General features: G+C 36.7%; 1 protein-coding gene across 6 annotated transcripts in view; it reads right to left on the minus strand.

Moving 5' to 3' along the window:
• ENAH (ENAH actin regulator) overlaps positions 1-24,079 on the minus strand; it is a 155,386-nt gene that overhangs the window by 52,947 nt on the left and 78,360 nt on the right. For all 6 annotated transcript variants that reach the window (XM_052653474.1, XM_052653480.1, XM_052653479.1 and 3 more), the window contains exons 2-3: positions 22,842-23,007; positions 13,771-13,948 (exon numbers count right to left, since the gene is read on the minus strand). In XM_052653474.1, coding sequence (XP_052509434.1) covers positions 13,771-13,948; positions 22,842-23,007 — 344 coding nt within the window. The remainder of the gene's footprint in view (positions 1-13,770; positions 13,949-22,841; positions 23,008-24,079) is intronic.

Below are 24,079 nucleotides of genomic sequence, written 5' to 3' on the forward strand. Positions count from 1 at the left end.
TGCCACGCATGACACGTGCTACAAAAGAGACGAACTGTGAAAAAATCATGCTAAGAAGCCAGTCACAAAAGATCACACGCTGTATGAGTCCATTTATATGAAGTGTACAGAACAGGCAAATACAGAGACAGAAAACAGATTAGTGGTCGCCAGGAGCTGGGAGGGATGAAGGAATGGGGCGAGGTACGGGTGTGTGCATGCTCAGGTGCTCACTCATGTCTGACTCTTCGTGACCCCATGGGCTATACAGGCTGTTCTGTCCCTAGGATTTTCCAGGCAAGAATACGGCAGTGGCTTGGCAGGTGGATTCTTTACCATGCCACCTGGGGAGCGAGGGGTAAGGATGGTGATGATGCTTAATGGTGTGATGAAACTGCTCTAAAACGGATTATGGTGATAGTTGTACACCTCTACGAGTATATTAAAAATCACTGAATTGTACACTTTAAATGGGTAAACTGTATGGTATATGAAGTAAAGCTCAATAAAGCTGTTAATGGGGGAGGAAGGAAAGTACCATGTCATGCTTGTGTTCTTGGAACTCAAAGATAAAGTTGAAGAGTATCTCAATGCCTATTACTTTTCTATTATGGATAATATTAAAGGTGATTACCTCGGGGTGGTAAGATTTTAGATATTTTTGCTTTCTTCTTTATGCCCTTCCATACTGCTTAAACTTTATAATAAGCACGTAATTTCTTGATTAGAAAAAAAATCAGAGCAAAATGCTGTGCTGGAAATTTGAGCTCTTTGCCAAGAGCAGTTGCCTTCGGTGGAGCTCTAACCGGCTCTAGGTTCTGACGCGAGAACTGGATGTACACAACGAGGGAAGTGACTTGATTAACAATACCAGCGTGACCCCAGGTGTCTGGAAGGACTGCAGAGCCAGCACTTGAGCTGGCCTGGGAAGATTCCCCTGCCATCAGCTTGTCCTTCAGGAGGAATAAACAGTCAAAGGCATTTGTTAGGCCATGACTCTTGAATACATACCCATTCAGGATGGTTCATACAAAACCAGGCCTGTCCTAGTTAAGCCAGAACAGTTATCTCCTTCTCTCTGGCAACCCTACTGCCCTTCCCTTCTCATTTTCTCTGCACAGTAATTCATGACACTTCATCAGTGAAACCAAGAAGCAACTTCTATCTAAAACAACTCAGGAAAGCTGACGCTTAAATGACAAAGATGTCCACATTCACTTTTTGAAACTCAAAATTAAGTAAAATTTTATTGAAAGAGTAATTTTGTTCAATATATAATAAAATAAACTGGGTTTGTTAACCTGACATGGGGTTTATGAACTAGAATTACATATAAAATTATTGGTGTGGGCTGTCAGTAAGGACATAAAAACATATTCTACAAACTAAACATCATTAACATCAGTCTCTGAAATGTAATTATAGTCAAAACAATATGTGTCTTTATTTCACTACTCTTTAAAAAAGATAATATCTCATAATTAGTAGGCCTAAATTAGATATGACAATTCAAGCATGAGGGTATGTTATCTAGACAAACCATCAGTGTACTGAGACAAACAAAGAAAATGAAAAAAGCCAACACCTATGCTGTCAAACTTATGAAAAAATTTAGGAAGCTTTAAATTAGGTGTGCCACATTCCCAGTCTTAAGAATCCATAGATGTTACTCGATAAAGAACTTCTTTTTCTGGAAAACTGTATACAAAATACTTATTATCATACTTTAAATGACATTCTTAGTTATTTTAATTCAACCTGTAGCCCTACAGTTTTTATTTTCTTCATCAGACGTTTTTCACTAAACCTTAGTCTTTTACTACTATTCATTCTCTAAAAATGAACTATTATACAAAAGCAGCACCAATACACTGTTATTTAAAAATAAAACAGGGGGGAAGGGAAAAAGAAAACTTCCATACCAGCCACAGCCCAGAAGGAAACACACTATGGAACACCAAAACTGGCCCAGCTTAAGGTCTTTACAATTCACTGTGTGACTGATGAATTATCCCTTTGTATCATGTCCTAGAGTCAGCTGTGTGCCTCACTAGACCTCAAGATGCTCAAAGGTAATATTCATCCTCCCAATTACCAGCAACCTGCATGGTGTTCAGCACACTGCAGGTGATCAACAGGGGATTTCCAGGTGGTGCAATGGTAAAGAATCCACCTGACAATGCAGGAGACAGAGGTCCAGTCCCTGGGCAGGGAAGATCCCCTCAAGGACGAGATGGCAAACCACTACACTATTCTTGCCTGAAAAATGCCATGGACAGAGGGGCCTGGCAGGCTACAGATCACAGGGTCACAAGGAGCTGGATACGACTGAGTGACTGAGCACACACACACAGGTGATTGATAAACCTGTTTAACTAAACAGGAGTTTTACCAAATCAATGTAGTTTAACCAAAACTCGCTGAAGGCCTACTATGTTAGAAGTACCTTTACATACAGGAATCCATCTAAACAATGTAAATGGGAGAGAACAAGTATGAGAATGAATGAATCTGTATATAACTTTATAATAATGAAGCAGGAGATTTACACAACACCATAAATATTTAATGGCACCCCAGTCCAGTACTCTTGCCTGGAAAATCCCATGGACGGAGAAGCCTGGTAGGCTGCAGTCCATGGGGTTGCTAAGAGCCGGCACGACTGAGCGACTTCACTTTCGCTTTTCACTTTCATGCATTGGAGAAGGAAATGGCAACTCCAGTATTCTTGCCTGGAGAATCCCAGAGACAGAAGAGCCTAGTGGGCTGCCATCTATGGGGTCGCACAGAGTCGGACACGACTGAAGCGACTTAGCAGCAGTAGCAGCAGAAATATTTAAACAAAAGTCAGGGAAAGAAAACTGTCTTCAACTGAAAAACGATCTTTATGTGGATGGGTAAGTGGGGATCCTTATAAAGCCTTGTTCAGTATAATATAAAGAAATCCCTGAATACCCAGGAAATATATATCTAAAGTTTTTAACGGATTTTAAGGTTGGGACCCCTCAAGTTTCTGGAAAAAAGAAAATCAACTCTTTATTTTTTTTTTTTTTTAAATTTATTTATTTTAATTGGAGGCTAATTACTTTACAATATTTATTGGTTTTGCCACACGAAAATCAACTCTTTAAAAAGCAAGGAAAAACCCAGTGTGAAGACATTCAGGTGAAGGCAAGTTATTTTTACAAGCTTCATGACCAAGAATCATCAGAAGGCAGGGCACAGGAAAACTATTAAAGGGAGGGGCGACTCTAGCAAACAGGGAGGTAGCTTTAGATAGGCAATCTGGCTGAATCTCCTCTGGCAACAACTTCATGCTGAATTTGTTTTTTAGCAAGTCAAGACTCCACAAGCTGGCTGCAGGGACCACACCATCACTATTCACAGGAAGATGAAATACACAAGAAATACTCATGAGAAGTTTTTTAAATGATACATGTTCTAATTTATGCTTTAATGAATATAAGAGTAAATACTGCCAGAGAAATAACTGCTGGACTAACTGACAAGATGGAAATACCAGAGTCCTGAAAACCTAGCTCTTGCCTGGGTTATGATAACTTGAGAATAAAACTGAACTACCCAAACTGAGGCAAAAGTACCTACTTAAGAAGGAAAAGATATAAATTCAAGCTGATTTCCCCAAAAGAACAGCAATCCTTTGGAGCAGAAAAATAGTTCTAGCTTCCTAAGAACAAAACTCTAGAGACTCAAACATCTACTCACGTAAAAATACTGCAAATTACTACTACTGTATTAAGTATACTTGAGAGATGTTTATATATCATATCTTAGTCCAGATTAATAAGATTGTAGGCTACGTTTAAAAATGTATGAATGCATGTATCTTTTGGCCTTCAGCAGGAGACACTTTGAATAATTTGATCTTTATATGCGAATAAAATCTGCCAGTAACTGTCACTGTATTAGGACTGTCTCCAAATTTATTTATACATATCACTGTAAAGTGTTTTTGACAACAAAATCCTTTCCCCTGTGCAATTTTCAGCCCACTGGGAAAGACTGGTTTAAGTAATAAACATATAAATCACCAAAAAAAAAAAAGTTATTGAAAACACTCACCATGGTGAAAGAAGGAATACAAGGTGCAAGGATCTGAACCAGGGAGCATGTTTAGTTAAGGCAGAGTCAAGAGGGGCCAGTTCATGAAGGAATCCAGATTCCTGGTAAGAAGCCTGAATTCTGCTCTAAGAGCAACGAAAAGCCACTGCAAGGCCATTTGGTATACACAAAAATCCAATCTACATCCTATGGTCATTCCCTAGTATTATCTGCAGAAGACACTAAAGACCTGTTTCCAGGAACTGACATCAGTCATCCAGTCAGTACCTTCAAACTGGGGATGTATGGTTCTGTGACTTAAGAAAAATGATAAATCCACAGAGACCAGTGCGAGTTTAAGTCTGAACAAGGTAATTCTTTGTTTTTAGTACAGTATCATCATGGTAAAGATCAGGACAGTATTTACATAAGAAATTCCTTAATAAAGATGCATTTCTTCTTATAGGAATGGCACTTTCACAGCCAAATTATCACTGAAAATTTCCAGAAAACAGAAGCCACTTGTTTGCTCAGGTGAATCATCTCAGAAACTGCAAAAGCTTAGAGAAACAGCAGTCTACGTCACAGGAGTTATTTCTGGTGCCCTTACACGAGCAGCATGCTGCATTTGCCTATTCCACTTCCTAATCACCACTCTGTACCATTCATGGTACTCACGCCGTCTTGCAGGCATTTCTGACCATGGCTTAACTTCTCTACATAATAGCCTCTTAAGGTCAACAATTGTGAGCCATTCATTTTTGTTTCTCTAGTATCATGTAACGTAGTACCTTATCTGGAGTAAAAGTAATTCAGTTCATTGTGGTTTTTCCTCTTTTATATTATGAGACCATCTACCTCTTAGGAATTTTTAATGGGTTAATAAAATAATATCACATATTACATATATAATGATACGTTGTCTATATATATGTAATATTGTGACACTGTTTATATATGTATGGTGGTGGTGGTGGTTTAGTCGCTAAGTCGTGTCGGACTCTTGCGACCCCATGGACTATAGCCCTCCAGGCTCCTCTGTCCATGGGATTCTCCAGGCAAGAATACTGGAGTGGGTTGCCATTTCCTTCTCTATTATATATGTATAGTAGATGTTAAAGAGATCACCATTTAATACCATCTTCATAAGATTAACTAGAATTAATTAGAATATTGCTATCTTGTCTGGACCATACCAACAGGAATGCCCAGTGTTAATTCAGAGGCACTGCACCAACGCGTACACGATCTGCTGAATACAAACATGGACAACCCAACAGAGTATACACTATCACCTACACACTAATCAAAGTATGTCCAAAATTAAGCTGTGATCCTGAAACTAGTACAATATCGTAAATCAATTATACTTCAATTGGAAAAACACTAAACTGTAAAAGTTGTGAACAGGTTTGACTGCGACTGTGTGGTGTAACTGGTCTCAAGAGCAGAAGTGGTTCCTGCGATTTGAGTCTTCACATCAGTGGACAACAGGACAGATTCTATTCTATCAAAGCATCTCCCTATCTCTCACATCCATAGTTAAATATGAAAACGTCCGACCAAAAGGCATCAGAACTTTCAACCGTCTAACATCCAGCAAATGCTTCTCCAACCTATGGGCAACAAATAATGATTACGATCCAAGAAGACAAATAAAGTAATTGTATACAAATAACTATTCTCATGCAGGAAAATAATCACAAAAATAACTGTGTAAACAATCATGGATGACATCCTCAGTTTGCCACAGCCCCATTAATTAAACTTCAAGTTTATTGTAAAGTAAGCCTAAAGAACTGAAGTCACCAGTTAGACCTGTATCAGATACATTAATAAAAGGTCCAACTGACAAAGCAGCAGAGAAATAAGAATGAGAGAGAATACAGTGTCTGTCTGACAACAAACTTCAGGCTAAAATAACCTTCTATAATTATGAAACACAGATTCATCACAAAAATCTTGTCTATTTTAGTTATTTAATCAATTCTACAAGACTGAAGCTGTGCTTAAGAAAAACACAGTATTAGACTCGAGTTACAGTCAAGACAAAGCAGCTTTCCCAAAAAGCTAATGATCAGGAACTTAAAAGTCACAGAAATAAATATTTTAGAATTCTTTTATTATAAAGATAATAATCCATATGTTATAACATAATAGTCACCAAGTCATTTTGCATAAGCGCTTAACCCTCTCAGGTAACCCTGGCTGAGAAAGGTTGGGCATATGAACCAGATGCCTAACTCAGTAGTTCTCAACATTTTCAACAGCTAGAAACCCTTTTATTATTTTAGCTAACCCCCTTGGACTCGATACTTACAGTGAGCTTGTCCAAAGAAACTGTATTTATCATTAATCTTTGTTCTTTCTTAAGTAAGCAAAGATACATAATTGATTGACCTCAATTCAGGTTCTGGGACTATTTAATATTGCTTATCAGCATCGTGGGACAATCACAAGATCCAGAAATTCTTCAAAGGGTCAGCAACAGCTAATTAGGACTTCTGATTGGTTTCAGATAAGCATCCCTACAAAGAGCTGGCAAATTTTAGTCCCCAACAAAGAAGTTTAATATCTGATTTAGGAGGTATAATCCTATCACTGGAATGTATGATGTACATTGTTTATTTAGCTTTCCAAAACATCTAAAATTATCTCAAAAGTTTATCAGTTGTTTTGTATTAGTTCTGTAACAAGTTGAAAACCATTGTTCTAACTCAAACAGAATTATCTCCCTAAGAAAAGGACATTCATATATAACATGGATGCGAACTCTGTTAATAAATTACTAAACTGTGGGCTTAACATATTTGCTTTCTAAAAGCTATTAAAAGACAAATCTGTGTGTCCATGTACTGTTCTTTCTAAAACTTGGACTCCGGTTCACAGTAAAAATTCAAACTCGTGCTGAACAGCATTTTCATTTTTCACCTCTTTCTCCCAAACTACCGACTTTTTCCATAAGTAGAAATTATTGTAGGTACCACACTATCAGCAAACAGATATGATACTCTCCCAGAGATTTCTATTGCTTTCATGTGAAAATCTGTAGCCAGAATTCTTTTGTAAAAGGAAAAGTTGTGTAAGGGGAGGAAGTACTCACACAATATTGATTTCCTATTTAAACTCACCTGATTCCATCACCATGATCCCTCTCCTACTGGAATTTTCTCCTCTACACCTACTATTTCTGCCTTTGCTCAGCAACTTAAGGCTTCTCTCTGTTTCCAGCAGCTCCCTTTTCAAACCACTGCTGGCCTTCTGAAGAACAGCTTTGTTCACATCATTCCATCTGCTCAAAAACATACACTCAATCTCTATCACCCACAGCTCTCAAAAGCCCTTCTTGGTCAGACCTATCTTTCTGACTTTATTCCCTATCAGGCCAATCAAATAACTTCTGTTCTACAAACAAGCTCATTTTTCCACTTTTGTACTCCTACACTACTTCCTGGGATGGATGGATGTGTCTTTCCCCTTATGTCCCTCTTTTAGCTATCTTTCAAAATCAGTTCAAAAATCCATCTCATTGTTAACACTTTTCTCAATTGTTCCAGTGGAACAACTCCCCTCCTCATACTCATAGGATTTTATCTGTACCTCACAGACAACTCTGTCTTTTGGATTAAGAGTGTATCTTATCTCTCCTGCAAGAGTAGAAGAATCCTTGAGGGCAAGATTTGAGTCTAATTTCCCCCTGCCATGTATGTATCAAATGATGGATAAATTACTTGATTTTCTATGAGGAAACAACATGGTTTATCTTTACCAGGCAGTAAAGACAAAGAGGTTGGAGAAAACTTCAAAGTCTGTCTACCACTTTTATTCCTCTAAGAAAATTAATCCACACAGAATTCTCTGTGTATTTTTTAATATTAGCATTAAAAAATAACATCCTATAGTTTAAAAATACTAATCTCTTTACCTCAATTAATCCCTAGGATACAGTAACACAGGTATTCTCATGATCCTTTTATAAGGATCCCTTTATATGTTTCCTCATTGAAAGGAACAGCTTTAGAGAAAGCAACCTGCCACCAGGGGAGGAGTCAAAATTGGAGTCTTTCACCTCCAACCCTAAGTTCTTTCCACTAAATCAAAAATGAAAGACCATAAAATTTTACCACTCCCCCAAAATACATAAAACAAAAAGCAAACGAAAGTTTTTCTCTTTCTGATTTTCTCAGCTTAAATGGACATCCCTCAAAAGCCTTTTAAAATATGCTTTGAAGGTCTTGAGCTGAAAAGCAGAAAAACGTAATAAAAAGAAATCTCCTGAAGGTCAGTAAAGTCCAATCCCGGTTGAGCCTCCCTTTCTAGGTATATATGACCTCAGCAAAGTCCCACCTCTCTGTACCAGTCTTCTTAATTAGAAACTGGGGGTGGCAGTACTGATAGACTAACCTCATGCTTTTATAGAGATTGTGGATTTATAAATGTGGAAGGGTGTGTAGAGGTAAGTTGAGAAGGAAGCACCCAGAAAAAGGCTGTCCCACCCACGCAACCTCCAAACCTCTTACTCATTTAATCCTGAGGAGCAGCTACAGTTAGTTCTATGTTTCACAATGTTACTTCTGTGATAAGACTGTTGATTAAGGAAGTTAGAAGTGCAAAGTACTGTATCCAAGATCACCTTTGGAATCCATTTTCCCTGACTGCCCAAAATGACACAATCTGTGTAACTGTCTTAGAACAGCATCCTCTTCTTCCTGACCTATGCGTTACATCTAACGCACACAGCGGAAAAAAGGTTAATGCTAAAACTAAATCAGGGCACAAATGGCCATTCACGCCACTGTCTTGCTGTGGGCTCTTGGGCCAGTCCAGAGACCTTTTGTAAGCCCCAACCTTATGTCTAAAACAAACTTAATACCAGCAACTCTGTAGTGTTGTTATACAGATTATCGGTAATAAACGTGCCCAATTAGGACCGGCCACAAAGCTGGTGCCTAAAAACAGATTATTATTCCTGCCTCAGAACTGCTTTAAGGACTGAATGAGGACGTAAGCAGAAGGCCTAAAACAATGCCTTCAAAGGCAAGGTTGGCACTAAAAGTCTGTCACCTCCTCTCCACGCTGCTCCTTTCCCTTCTCATATTGTGTCATTTCAGGCCTCACCACTCTCAATGGTATTATCACATCGGCATCTGAAACTCATCTCCGTGCCTACAAACACATGCTTAGCAATCCATCACTTTTGTCCTAAAGTATTTATTCAGCACCCTTCAGAGACCGCATCACCGACCAGTATCCTGAACTGCACAGTGCCCAGCAGGAACACAAGGCCCTTCCCAGTCTCATCTCTTGTGACTCCCCCCCCAGATAGATAGAAAGCCTCCAGCCCAAGCCCACCACATCCCTGCTTTGTTTCCCAACTGTGCCAGGCTCTCATGCCTCCAAGTCTGTCCAGAATGTTCTTCTATCATTTACTTATTCTTCAAAAGACAGCTCAAACATCATCTTCTCTTCAAAACTTCCCTTTACCCTAGAATTTTCTTCTGCATACTTCATTCACATGTCACAAACTGTACTCTAATTTTGCTGTGAAATCCTAAAAGGCAGAGGATAGGCCTTATCATGTTAGCATCACTTCCAGTATCCAGCACAGGACCTTTGCTCAAAACATGTTTGATGGTTTTTGTGACATAACCTTAATATTGGTCCCATGAATACTGGCATTCTGAATGTCTGAAAAATAAAAGTGCCACTATAAATATAAAAAGTATTTCTAGAAACTTTCTGAGATATTTTAAATCCAGTTAATTCTGAAACATATGTCAAAAAGATTTTTTAAATGCTGAGATAAAACTCATACAAATGCACGTATGAAAGGTTTATCAGACCAAATTACCAATTAAAAAATGAATGGAATCTCAGTCTTCATAAATATTTAACTATAAGCTCTAAGGAAAATTTCCAACAGGAGGTTATCTTTGACTATATTCTTGCTTTCAATAGATACAAAATAAAATCCAGCCAAAGGAGTCTTAGACAATGGTTAAATATTTTAAGGTTTTCCTCTTAGAAAGGTATGCTTAATTTTGGTTCAGCAGAACAAAAGGAGTAGAATAATCTTACCTAAAACCAATATGATTTCCCTTTTTTACAAATGGATTTTAAGAATTATCTCTTTTCAAGTGACTTAAACCTTTTTCAAAAGGAAATAGATTGTGGAAGTTTACATCTACTGATCACGAAAAAGACTGACTTTATATTTTATATAATCCATGACTATTATCTGCAAAACTGCTACAAATGTACTTGATAAATACTAAAGAAATAAAAAATACCAGGCTGGATAACACATTTTGAATGTACTTAATTGAGTTCATTTCTATTAGGCAAAGGAAACTGATAAACTACCTTTTGGTATAAAAGAAAGCACTAAATTCAACTTCTTTTCAAAACTGTTAGAACACGGGACTTGTTTCTTAAATTCCAAATATAACTCACTGTATTTAGCACCTTCTGTACTTTCCAGTATATTAGATAATTGCACACTAAGTTAAAAACAAAATAAAGGAAAACATTCCTGCCACCCACTCCTTTCATAAAAGAAATGGAAATATTAAACATGCACACAGAGCACCTTGTAAAGGTCAGCATGACTAGCTACAGAAAAGGCCGTTTTTTCCCCTTAATTTGAACACTTTGTTTGAGGAATTAGAGACGTGGAGAGGCAAAGAAAAGAGGAAGGCAGAATTGTGTGATTTTTTTTATTTTGGCAGAAAAGATGAGCTAGCAATTTCCAAATCCTGCTCGAGGGAACCACATGGGTGTCCCCAGGGGTCAGATGCTCCAAACTCCCACATTAAATCACAGAATCTCTGCAGGTTTCTTGTTTTTATTTGAGGGTGGGGGGATGGGGGGACTTGGTCTGTTTATGCACTAAGCATCTGAAAAAGATTTTTTTGTACAAAGGTGACCATAACTTTAAAAAGCCTGAACACCACTAAAAAGGACTAGCAAATATTCAATGAATAATACATTAAACCTAATAAACAGAAAATCCAGAAGCATTCAATATGGAAAACTGGTTTTAAAAAGTGGAAAGACACCAAGTAAAAACAGACTTAATAGCTACAGGTACTTTACCTTTATGAATAAGTTTGTTTCTTTTGCTTCTGATCAGAGATTTACAGGGTATATTGTTTACTTAGGGAGGGGACATGCAAGTTACCTGTTACCAACTTGGTTTTGGCAGGCAGAGAATAGATGGTTTTAGCAAGCAACTGGCTATGAATCCAAAGCAAACAGCTGTGGAAGGGGACGCCGTGTTCAAGATGAGAGGTGACATTATTGGGTATGTTTGTTTATGTGGATAGCAGGGACTCACAAAATTAAACTGGGGGTGGAGTCCTTACCGATTCTACTGAGATCTACAGAAAAGTTTATATCCTTTCCTGAGGACACTTCAGATTCACAGCATCTAAATCTTCTTATACCTCCAGTAAAACTCGCTCAGTCGTGTCTGACTCTCTGCAACCCCATGGACTATACATACAGTCCATGGAATTTTCCAGGCCAGAATACTGGAGTGGGTAGCCTTTCCCTTCTCCAGGGGATGTTCCCAACCCAGCGATCGAACCCAGGTCTCCCACACTGCAGGCAGATTCTTTACCAGCTGAGCCACCAGAGAAGCACCTTATGCCTCCAATGCCAAGCCAATTATTGCTATCAAAAATTGGAGACAGTGTTCAACTATACTAATGTACGAAAACAGTCATTTTCTAAGTAAGTCAGACTATAAAGAACATTTCATGTGCTTTGCCTTCTCTGATGAAAAAGCCACAGAACCAAAATCTTCTTTGCCAATGACTGGGGCCATGATGCAACGAGATGGCTAGGATGGACCAGCTTCTTCCAACACTCTCTCTCCTGCCTCAGCCCATAATATTCTAAGTTGAGACTGTGACAGAGAAGAAAATAAGCTTCAAACTTATCTAAGAGGAATCTATTCAATTTTTCTGCCTTAACAAAATGCTTGCATAGCTAATGAGACGATGGGCTATCTTCCCGTTTACTAAACTTCCTATAATGTGGAAATGTCTATTACTTTACAATAGACAATGTAATTGAGTCTCTCCACATTAAGACTCATTAATTTCAAAAGATCAAGATCAAAAGAAAAAAATCATTAATTAGCATCTGCATTTTGAAAACAAACTATCTGACTATACACTGACGAAAACCTTTTCCAATTGGTTAAAAAACTGATGACAAGATGAATAATACTGCCAACCACTTTAAATCAGTCACATTCAATTCTTAGGAACAGTGAACATGCTTTTGAAAGTTCAGAAATAAAAATAATGCTAGATTGTTCCAAACATGGAGAAGCTAGACGTTATTGTCACACATGCTCTCTAAAGTTTGGCTCTTCAATTATTTATTATGTAGTTGATCTATTCAATAAAATATTAAGAACAACAATTAGAGTTGCTTCCTTATGGTAAAACTAAGTAACAAAAAAGAAATTCTATACCTACAAGAGAATGCTAATAAAATACTGATGCCAGAAAGCAAAGTACAGTGACCTAGACAACGTACATACAACTCTGTACACACGGGCAGACTTTTCTGTGCTATTTTCTAGACTGAGTGACAGACTAGAAGAAGTTCTAGTGGTTTATTTTCTCAAAATAGATGAGAGTTATGTACAAATTATTTATAGAGACATTAATTTCCTCAAAAGAAAAACCACCTGTAGGTATAATAAGGTAGTTTTAGTAAGGTTCCAAAGTGTCTTCTTGCCCTGAAATTCACATCTGAAATAGACTAACACATAGGCTAGATGCTTCAATCATTTTTAGAATAGGGCAAGGTATAAATAAAATTTAAATTATCTATAACAGGTTTTGAAATTCTGTACTTTCAACAAAATATTGAATTTTAATGTAACTATGTAAGTCCTTCCTCAGAAAATATATAAATAAACTTTATTTATGGCATGCTTACATCAGTAAGATTGCTACTAAATACACAAAGGCAAGCAAGAGTAACCACACATGTCTGCTTTATTATAACCTTAATTTTCTGATTATTAAAACTATCTCCCCAAAGAGATAATTACAAATTGGCATATTTTTTCCTATTTTTTAAGTCAAAATAAAACCAGCTCATCTCTGACATATACACACTTTCAAATCCTGTGTGTTTTTAAGTGAATTATTTCTACACACCTTTCTGACCACCATGCAGTGTCAGAGGACATGCAATTCACAGCTTATACCACCGGAGGGCACTCTGAAAATCTTTAAACAAGTTTTAGAATGGAATTTGTACCTACTAGGAAGAGGACCTAGTCCTAGACCTTGAAATTCATGGGCTCAGTAGTGGCTTAAAAAACATGTTTCAGAAAACATGTGTTTGATCATAAAAAATAAGATGATGACAAATATGCATATTCAGTTCACAGCTTATCTCTGAGTCTCATGTTCTTACAATGAAAGTTGAGGTTCTAGATCAGAATAAACAAATTAAATAACTTCAAATGAAACACTAAAAAATTACTAACTACTAACCAGTCTCATAAGAGTATCCTTCTAGAGTAAATGTTCATCATCAACAAACGAAAGTTCACATTTTTGTAGAAAACAGAAGAAATTCAAGAATCACTTCAAATATTAATACATATATATATGATTTAAAAGCTGGTCAGAAAAGACTTGGTTTAATATGGACACAGCACTTCAGTTCAAGGAGACAGGTAACCCGTGGACACCCTACCTGTTTCCTGTGAATTCAACACTTCTAAGGCATGCATCATGGCACTTGCGAAGACATTGGCATCCTCTTTGCTGCCAAAGTTGAGACCATACACCTGTCTAGCATCCCGCCATTGGTGGAAGGTCTGTGTAGCTTGATTGTACTTCAATCCTTTAGGAATGGCACAATTTATCACAACCTAAAAGACAGTAATTCTTTATAAAGTTAAGCTAATAATTGGCAAAATCAGCAAAGTCAACATCCTGACTAGACATGCTCATTCAAACCTGCCCCTGACCAACCTCGGCAAAAAAAGCAAAAATGGTTAAAACCAGTGTCTGGAGTAAAATCAGTCTGCAGAAGTTAACAGCCTGATAGATGTTAGGCTGTCTGTCGTTACAAGTCTCTGGCCTTAAAAGAGTAAATCAGCAAAACAAAAGAAAATCTATATCCCTCATTAAATATATTTGAACATTTACTGAAGTTTTATAAATTCAGAAAGCATATAAAACATAAGCATGTATCTTAGTGATTGCTCCTAGGTAGCCAAACCCTGATCAAAAAATAGGACATTAACATCAGAAACCCCCTCCCATAGGTATTAGCCACACTTCTAACATCAACAAATAGTTCTGTAGGTTTTGAGGTTTTATGTAAAAGGAGTTAAACAATATATACTGTAATTTGCCCTCCTCTCAAAATTACTTATGAGAAGCATCTATTCATTGTATGTAATTGTGGTTTACTGCACACATTTCTCTTGGGCATATACCTAGAAGTAGAATTGTCACAAGCCATACTACGCTCAATTTCAGCAGAAAACTCCACATAGCTTTCCAAATTGGTCCCATCAATTTTCACTTCCACAGCAGTATACAATGGCTTGCACAACCAGACATACAGTGCATCGTTATAACTGGTATCGTCAGTCTCAAGTTCAGCGATGGTAGCATTTCCCTTATTACTATTGATATGTAGCACTTTCTTGTATTTTAATGGCTATCTGGAGATCTTCTATGAATACGTGCTTAAATTAAATCCCTTGCTCATTTTTTAACTGAGTTGCCCATCTTTTTTTAAATTGATCTATTAAGAGTCCTTTATATATTCTGGATGATCCCACTGTTGGTTGTATGTTACAAATATCTACTCCCATTCTGTGACTTGCCTTTTCACTCTCTTAATGGCGTCTTTTGATGAACAGAAGTTCTTAACTTTTATTCAGTCCTAATGCACAATCTTTTCCTTTACAGAGTCAATGCTTTTTGAAATCCGTTTAACAAATGCTTCTCATGTGTGATTAAAGTGATAAAAATACTTGTCCATGTTAATTTATAGAAGCTTTACTGTATTAACTTTCATATTTACATCTCCAATTCAACTGGAATTGATTTATGCCTACGATATGAAATAAGGTTCAGCTTTCTTTTTTGTTCCAATATGGCTGTCCAGTTGATCTGGCAGTACCTATTGGCCTACTGCAGGTTTACCTTTTTCATAAACTAAGTGTTGAAATGGCTCTATTTTGTTCTACTGGTCAGTATGCCTATCTCTGAGCCAACGTCACAGTGACTTATTGTTATAACTTTATAGGAGGTCTGGATAGCCACTAGTGTGTCCTCCTACTTTGCAGCTGCTCAATATTGCTTTGGCTGTTCTCAGTCATTTGTGTGCAGCTACAATTTTATACTTACGGTCAATTTCATATTATTTATCCAATTCACCCGGTCTCTGTTTTTAATTGTAGTGTTTAATCCATTTACACTTAGTGCAAGTTATACATAAATCTGGGCCTAAATCTATCATACCTTCTTTTAGAGTTCTTTACTATTGTCCTATTAGCTTGCCAGTTACAGTGTTCTCACTGTTGTTTCAGTGGTTGCCCCAGAGATTGAAACAGACGTCTTAAACTTATCAAAGACACATAGGAACCAATACTTTTGTCTTCACCTCAACAATACACAGACTTACAATACTTTATCTCCAATAAAACTCCCTTGTTCCCAATGCCCATCCTAAGAAGTCTACACTATTTTTATCAGGTATCTTTAATTCCATTTACATTTTAAATCCCATAAACCATTATTAGTAGTCTTATACAGTTGATGGTCATTTAAGATTTACCCAATATTTACCCTTTTTGGTTGTTTTTTATTCCTCTGTCCTCTCCAAGCTTCTGTGGGGACCATTCCTGATCTTGATGAGCACCTTTTAGAATTTCATTCAAAGCAGATCTCCTGATAATGAATTCTCCATTTTGGTTTCTCAAGATAATATCTTTATTTCACCTTCATTATCGAAGACTACTAGGTATGGGATTTAAGTGGTCATTTATTTTCTTTTATCCTTTGCCTTCTAACTTTTACCGTTTCTACTGAGAAGTCAGCTGACAGTTTATTACTGCTTTTTAAAGCTGTCTTTTTCTCATGGATCAAACTAAAGAACTTCAACTTGAATTTGGTATACAGTGATTTTAACATGGTATGTTTACATGTGGTTTTCTTTGTACTTACCACTTATGGTTTATAGCATTTCTAAGGTGATATTCTTTCACCATTTCTGAAAATTTGTGTTCACTATTTTGTCTTCGATTACTGCTCCCACCGCGTTCCCGCCTCTCTTCTGAGATGCCAGTAAGGGAAGGGTATACCTTACACTTTTTTACTGTATTTCCTGTGTCCCTTAAGCACTTTTTCATATGTCCATAATTTTCTCTCTCCAAACATCACGGCTTCAGAATGAATATTTCCTTCTGATCTATATTCCAGTTTACTTTTTCAGAAGCCTCTAATTTGTTATAAACTCACCACTGAGTTACTAATACCAGCTATTTTATTTTTCAATTCCAATATTTCCATTTAGCTCTTTTTCTACTGAAATTCTCAATTTAGTTTTATTTCCTTGAATACATTAAGCATAGTTATTTAAGTCAGTTTCTGATAATCCCATTAATTGGATTCCCAGTAGGTTACTGTTACTGTTCCTCTTGTCTCCTCGTATGCTGTTTATTTTGACTGAAAACCAGATTCTGACTATGGATAACTCTATGGAAATTTTGAGGCCTAAAATGATGCTATATTTTCCCAGGGAAGATTTACATTTGTTTCTGGCAAGCAGCTAGGGAAACTAACAATTTCAAATTACCTCAATCCAAAAGTGATTAAAATGATTAGAGGCTGAGCATCAGTTCTTCTAAAGGCCAGTCTACTTAGAATCAAACTTCTTCCCCAGGGTATGGGGCTTCTGGGTCCCAAATCACAACCTGGGTGATTACCAAGACAACCTCCCCTCATTAGCAGATCTGACTTATAATTTTTGTTCTACTAGTCCCAGGAGTCTGCCAAAAGTTCTGTTCAGCTACTCAGGCTCCTCTTTCAAAACTAATACGTGCTTCTGGGTAAAAACCGGTTCCAAGCTAGGCTCACTTCTCTGATTCCTTCTTCGTTTAAGTAACGGACCCGTAATTCTTCACTGTCATGTCAGCTCTCCAAATAGACTTTTTTCTTTTAAATATTCATCCAATTATTTTGGTTCACAGAGAGAAGCTTTATCTAAATTACCTCATCCACCAATATCCAAACATGACATTATTTTAAAAATATGATGACCACTTAAAGATAAGTGAAGTAAGCTAGATATAAAGGAAAAAATATTGTATGATTCCAATTATTTGAAGTACCTAGAATAACAAACTTTGCAAAGACAACATAGAATGGAGGTTGCCAGGGATTATGGTGGAGGGAAATGGAAACTTATTCTTTAAAGGGTTCAGAGTTTCAGTCTGGATGAAAAAGTCCAGAGATGAATAGTAGTGATGGTTTCGGCAAAGCAGTATGAATGTATTTAATGTCCCTGAATGAAATTAAAAGATGCTCACTCCTTGGAAGGAAAGTTATGACCAACCTAGAGAGCATATTAAAAAGAAGAGACATTACTTTGCCAACAAAGGCCCGTCTAGTTAAGCCTATGCTTTTTCCAGTGGCCATGTATGGATTGAGAGTTGGACTATAAAGAAAGCTGAGCACCAGAGAATTGATGCTTTTGAACTGCGGTGTTGGAGAAGATTCTAGAGAGGCCCTTGGACTGCAAGGAGATCCAACCAGTCCATCCTAAAGGAGACCAGTCCTGGGTGTTCATTGAAGGGACTGATGTTGAAGCTGAAACTCCAACACTTTGGCCACCTGATGCGAAGAGCTGACTCATCTGAAAAGACCCTGATGCTGGGAAAGACTGAGGGCAGGAGGAGAAGGGAATAACAGAGGACGAGATGGTTGGATGGCATCACCGACACAATGGACATGGGTTTGGGTGGACTCCAGGAGTTGATGATAGACAGGGAGGCCTGGCTTACTGCAGTTCATGGAGTCGCAAAGAGTTGGACACGACTGAGCAACTGAACTGAATCGTACACTTAGAATTTATTAAAATGGTAAATTTTATGTTATTTTTACTACAACTTAAAAAATATGGTCACGTCTTACCATTTACTTTCTATACATATTGACAGTGGGAGAGGGTTACAAATCCTTAGCTACTAGAAACCCAAAGCTACTAGAATTTAATACCACAAGAAAACTATGAACCAAATTTTAAGGCAATGTATATCTTGCTTGACAAAGAGGTTATAAGGGCAGACAAAAAAGATAGTTACGTTTACTTTTTCAACTCTTCAGTGACAGACTATTAGAAAAAGTTGAGGAAAAAATTATTATAATTAAAATTATACTACCTAAATCATTAGCTCAGTTTTTTCAATATAGAAATTTTAATAATTTATAGAAATTTTAATAATTTTAAACAAATTATTTCATTCAATTCTATCTTTCAAGGATAGACAATGCTATATAATCTTAAAAAGCTTTAAAAGTAAAGAGGGACACATACACCCTAATTTAACAATAACTGTTCACCAAGGATGCTATTGGGTATGAACGTCTTCAAAATTCTAATACAGCAGACGCAAGGAGCTTGAATCTAGACTAGTGATTTACATCTTGCATACACCCATCCATTTTTAGCCTGATCATAACAGATTAAACCGTGGAATAACATCTATGCTTCTTTCTGACATGGCTCATCAGCTTATCTTGTCTATGAAGTCGTCACAACCTTTTCCCCCATCTTCTCAACAAACTGATCATTCTTTTGTGCCCTGGCTACACAATGACTTATTTATCATAACTGAAACAACTAATTGTGCTTTCTTTACATGTGTAACATCCCCATTCTTTACTGCATTGTTCTTCAACGTCAGGAATTTATTACCTATATAAAACCTAAACACACCCCCTAGAACACAGTAAGTACTGAAGTATTAAGGAGAAAAATGGCAGCTTTTCATATATATGTATATGATTTGTACATATTCAATTTTATAAATAAACTGTGGTTAATTTTTTAATGGCTCTTAGACATTATTTAATAAATTATAATAATATGTTCCCACTTAAAATAGACTGATAACCATTAAGCAATGAAAAAAGGTACTCTGGAATGAAACCAGTTATTTATGAGATTTATTCTTAGGTATTTGATCACTGCTGTTACTTTAAGTAGTATCTGTATAAAATTATATTTTCAAATTGTTTATTGCTAGTTATACAAAAATGCTACTGATTTTTATATATTCATCTTATATCCAAAGACCTTACTGAACAATTTTATTAGTTCTAATATTTTATTGCAGATATTGGGATTTTTTTACACAATTATATCATCAGCGAATAAGGTCAAGCTCCGTTTCCTCCTTTTCAATCCTCATAGCTTCTATTTCTTTATCTTTATATTACTAGATTACCATCTCTGCAATAGAAAATGAAAATGACTAAAGTTGAAATCCTCAAACTTATTCCTGAGTTTAATGGAAATCCTTCCAACACTGAACTGTCTTCTAGATGTCTGCTGTGTGTTTACATTATTCATCTTTATCAGCTTAAGAAAACTCATTTTTATGCCAAACGTGCTGAGCATCATTCTGTATGAATTTTATCGGTATTGTTCTTCTAGGTTTTCTCCTACCAAATTAATAGGCTACTAATGTTAAACTACCTTTACATTACTGAGATAAAGAGAAAGAAATCCTCTTTGGTTAAGAGGTGATCTTCCCCCCACCCCCTCCTCCAATATACATTGTTATATTTGGCCTGCTAATATCTTACTGAGGACTTTCATCTCTTTATCAATGTTAATAACTGAAATGTGCTTATAATTTTCCTCTCTGAAATGGTTGTGTGTCTTAGATATCAAAATTACACTAGCCTCATAAAATACTCCTCTTTGAAGCTTTCTTTTTTGACATGGATCGTTTTATTAAATTTGTTACAATATTGCTTCTGTTTTATGTTTTGGTTTTTCGACCACAAGGCATATGGTATCTTGACTCCTGGACCAAGGATTGAACTTGCACCCCCTGCAGGAAGGTGGAATCTTAACCAATGACTGCCAAGGAAGTCCCAAAACACTCTTTTCTAGAACGGTTTACATAAAAAAGGTAATAGTTTAAAGATTTTTAATCTCGTTTATAAATGCTCTGGACATTGTCCTTTCGAAAACATATTTGGGGTAGATTATTAACTACTGATATATTTTATGACTGATAAAACAAAATAGAGTCTATTATGTTTCTATACTTTCTGCCAGTTATGATAAACTGTTTTTCTACAAGATGGCCCACTTATTGGTGTAAAGTTGTTTATGATATTATCTTATGATTTATTTCCTTACTGTAACTACAGTGATATCTCTTTCCAACCCTAATGCTGTTTTATTTGTAACTTTTGGGGGGGTTTGATTCTGTCAATTTATTCAGGGAAGCGGTTTCTGTGTTGTTAATTTCTATTTATTTTTTATTTTCTTTTATGTTTAGTATTTCCTTCTGCTTTCTTTGGGTTTGCTTATTTTATGTCATTTGTCCATCTACCTAGAGGGTATTATGTAAATGAAGTAAGTCACACAAAGACAAATACGCTATGGTTTCACCTACATGTGGTATGTGAAACAAAACAAATACACAGACATAACAAAACAGGTTCACACATACAGAGGGCAGGCAGGCAGCGGGGGAGGGACCGTCTAGCCAAGGACAGCTTAGACGTCCCACAGGTTTCTATGTCATATCTTGTCACTCAGATCCAGCGTTTTTTTTTTTTACTTTTGAACATCTTCTAATCTTCATAATGATTTCATCTTAGTTTCACAAATTATTTAGAAGTGTTTTTAAATTTCTAACATTTTAAGAAACACTCCATTTGTCAAAAACCGGAAGCCATCAGATAGTTGACTTCTCTTATGAATAAAAATGTCAGTATTTCATCTTTACATAGATTTCTTTCTAATCATTTGTTTTCAACTGAGGTGTAACTGATATATAACATATTCATTTCAAGTGTACAAAATAATGTTTTGATCCCATTATTTTTAAATACTCATCATCTTTTTACCAACATTTAAATATGTTTAGGTTTGTTCATCAGGATATCAAATGACCAATTCACTGAATTTACCAAAAATTTATTTTACAGCTACTAGTTTGTAATGTGTTTAAAATGCTCAATAACTCCTATAAAGTTCTAGTTGTCCAGTTCCCATTTTCACTTTGCAGCAGCCTCTGAGGGTGTATTCAGTCAGTCTCTGGCCCAACTCACTCCTGAGACAGTCTGCTGGAGGAAAGACAAAGAGGGCAGAGAGGCAGAGAAGGCTCTTGGGGAAACCAGAGAAAGGCTGAGCAACAGGTGCACAGAGCAAAAGGAGAGAGGGGAGGAAGAAGAAGGAAGAATAGGGTGGAGGTGGAGGCAGAGTGGAGAGAAGGGAGCCTGAGAGGGCAGAGAGCAGCAGGCTAGGGCAGTCAGTACTAATAGGTAAACTTGCTGCATTCAGTGAACTGCTCTTTCTGCCAACTGATTCAGGTCTTGGAAAGTTCCTCTCCTGGGGAGCAATGTATTTGTTTTTGCCAGGCGCCGTAGGAGTTTCACTGGCCCGCAACCAGGAATGGTTAATTTCTCGGCTGGAGATGTGTAAATGAAGCTGGAGGCTTCCGTTTTTCAGAGGAGCTCCTAAACTAGCTCAAACTCCTCTGCCTACCTGTGCTGGTTTAGGAAGACTGTTCTTAGTCTTCTTTTTATGGTGTGCAGCCCCTTGAAAAGGTTCAGCTTTAGGCAGTTTTGAAACTTTGATACCAGTTTCGAGGCCCAGCATCTCAAAGGGCACAACGTGTACCACACAAATACCAAATCTAAGTCCCCGGATATTACCAGTTCATAATTTCCCGAATACAGGGCTGCCACAGCATCTCACCACACACTACACCAGCCTGTCTCCCAGTGGAAATGCAGGGAACTATCTTTTTCTCATAAGAACTCAGCTGGATATGTTAGATTTTTTCCCCCGCATATATTTAACACTGGCTGATTTTACCATCTTACCAGCTTCAAAAGTATTTCATCAATCTGTTCTTTTTATAAAAAGTCCTCACTGCTACTAGTATATACTTAATGCTAGTAAAACCCTATCTCCATTTTGCACTGTCTACTGGCTCCTGATCTGGAAAGGCCCCAGAAATCAAGTAATCAGATAATCCAGTCACCTTTCTAAGAAATCCAGAGCAGGGAATTACCAAAAGCTTAGTTGTCATGCAAGACATGAATTACAAAAGCCTAACTATTCCAGCAACCTTAATACAATTTTTCTATCATATATGAACTTAACAATACTTTATGAAACTACTTAAATTTTGAACTCCTTCCTATAGTCCAATACCCCATACCTTTGGTGGGAAATGAATTCCTTAAACACAATCTGCTACCTAAGTGATATTTCACATTTTAGTTTGTCTTAAATTTACTTTAAATTCCCAAACCTAGCTGGAGGATTTAGTGAATATCATAAATGAAAAACTCAGATTTATATTCCTGAACAATTACTTCTAAATTGTTATCTAAATTCAAGCTTTATAAAGATGGAGAGGGTGGAATGGCAAAGCTATACCCAGTTTTTCCCACAGAGACTCTTTTGGCTACAAAATATGACTTTAGTTTACTGAATATATTGAGTCCTTTTGTAATACTAGGTAACTTTAAGAATTAACAAATCCTTACCTGATGGTCCTGAATCTTCCTGCCCACCACTCTGAATGTGTTGTTGCCTGTATGGTGATATATATGAACTCTGCTGAACCCAGTTGAACCACCGGCTGGCACCCACTTTTTATTGGCATCATCGTAAACCATCACAGCAGCTCTTGCCTGACAGATACTCTGTTCACTGGGAAAGAGAAAAAAAAAAGCAAACTTTTAAGATACTTAAATATGCTCAGTTTCCCACAAGGCCATATAAAATAGGTATCTAACAAAGCGGTTGGTCAACAATCAGTGCTTTACTGGGTGCTAGAAATGATGACAGTGAATAAGGCAGAGGCTTTCCTGCTCTTACGAGTAGACTCTAATGGGGAAGACAGACCAAAAAATGAAGTGTAATGAGGAAACAAAGGAGGAGATCAGGATCCACAAAGGAGATTGTACATTATATAAACAATATGAAAAACATTTTCTTCTATCAATTAATCTAATATATCCATTAAACTGAATAGAACTATAAGTATAAACTATAAGTATATATTAACAGTGAACTGTTTGTGATTACCCATCTTTACTGGAAAAATTACTTTTATCATCAGGCTTGCTTCAAGGTCTATGTAACAAACTCTGCTATGCTCCATCCGTCCCGTGAGATATGGGGGGCACTAGTGATCCCTGGGTGGCGCTGTGACTGAGCCCCTGACTCCACTCAGATAAGGTAACATCCTATGTCTCAAATTTCTTCACTTAAAAATGAAACAGTAAAATGAGATTTCTAAGCATTCTTCTAGATTTTCAATTCTAGCCTTCCCAAATAAATATTAAGGAAAAAAAGACCACATCCATGACAGAATTTTTAAATCTCAGCTTCCTTTCAATTATTTTGTTATCAAGTGAAAATGAGATTTTGTTGCTGTTGTTGTAGAGATGATCTTCATTACATATTAAGCAATAATTTCATATTTCAACTATTCCAAAATACTACCAGGCAAAAAAGACTAGTTGGAATTTTACTTTATACCATATTTTATTTCTTAAAAATCAAACACAAAAACTGAACAGAAGAAAACAGGTATATTAACTCTATGATGACTATTAACCTAATTAAAATGACTCAATCTTCACAATTTTCATAGATTTATCTGACGCTTAAGTAGTTGTTAATGGAGATGCTAAGTAGCTTACCCAACCCTATCTTTAAAGAAAGCATTGCTCATTCCACAAATTTCAACCTCAAAGTAAATCATGTGGGTTCTTCC

This window comes from Budorcas taxicolor, chromosome 16 (assembly GCF_023091745.1).
Source record: "Budorcas taxicolor isolate Tak-1 chromosome 16, Takin1.1, whole genome shotgun sequence".
Lineage (NCBI taxonomy): Eukaryota > Metazoa > Chordata > Mammalia > Artiodactyla > Bovidae > Budorcas > Budorcas taxicolor.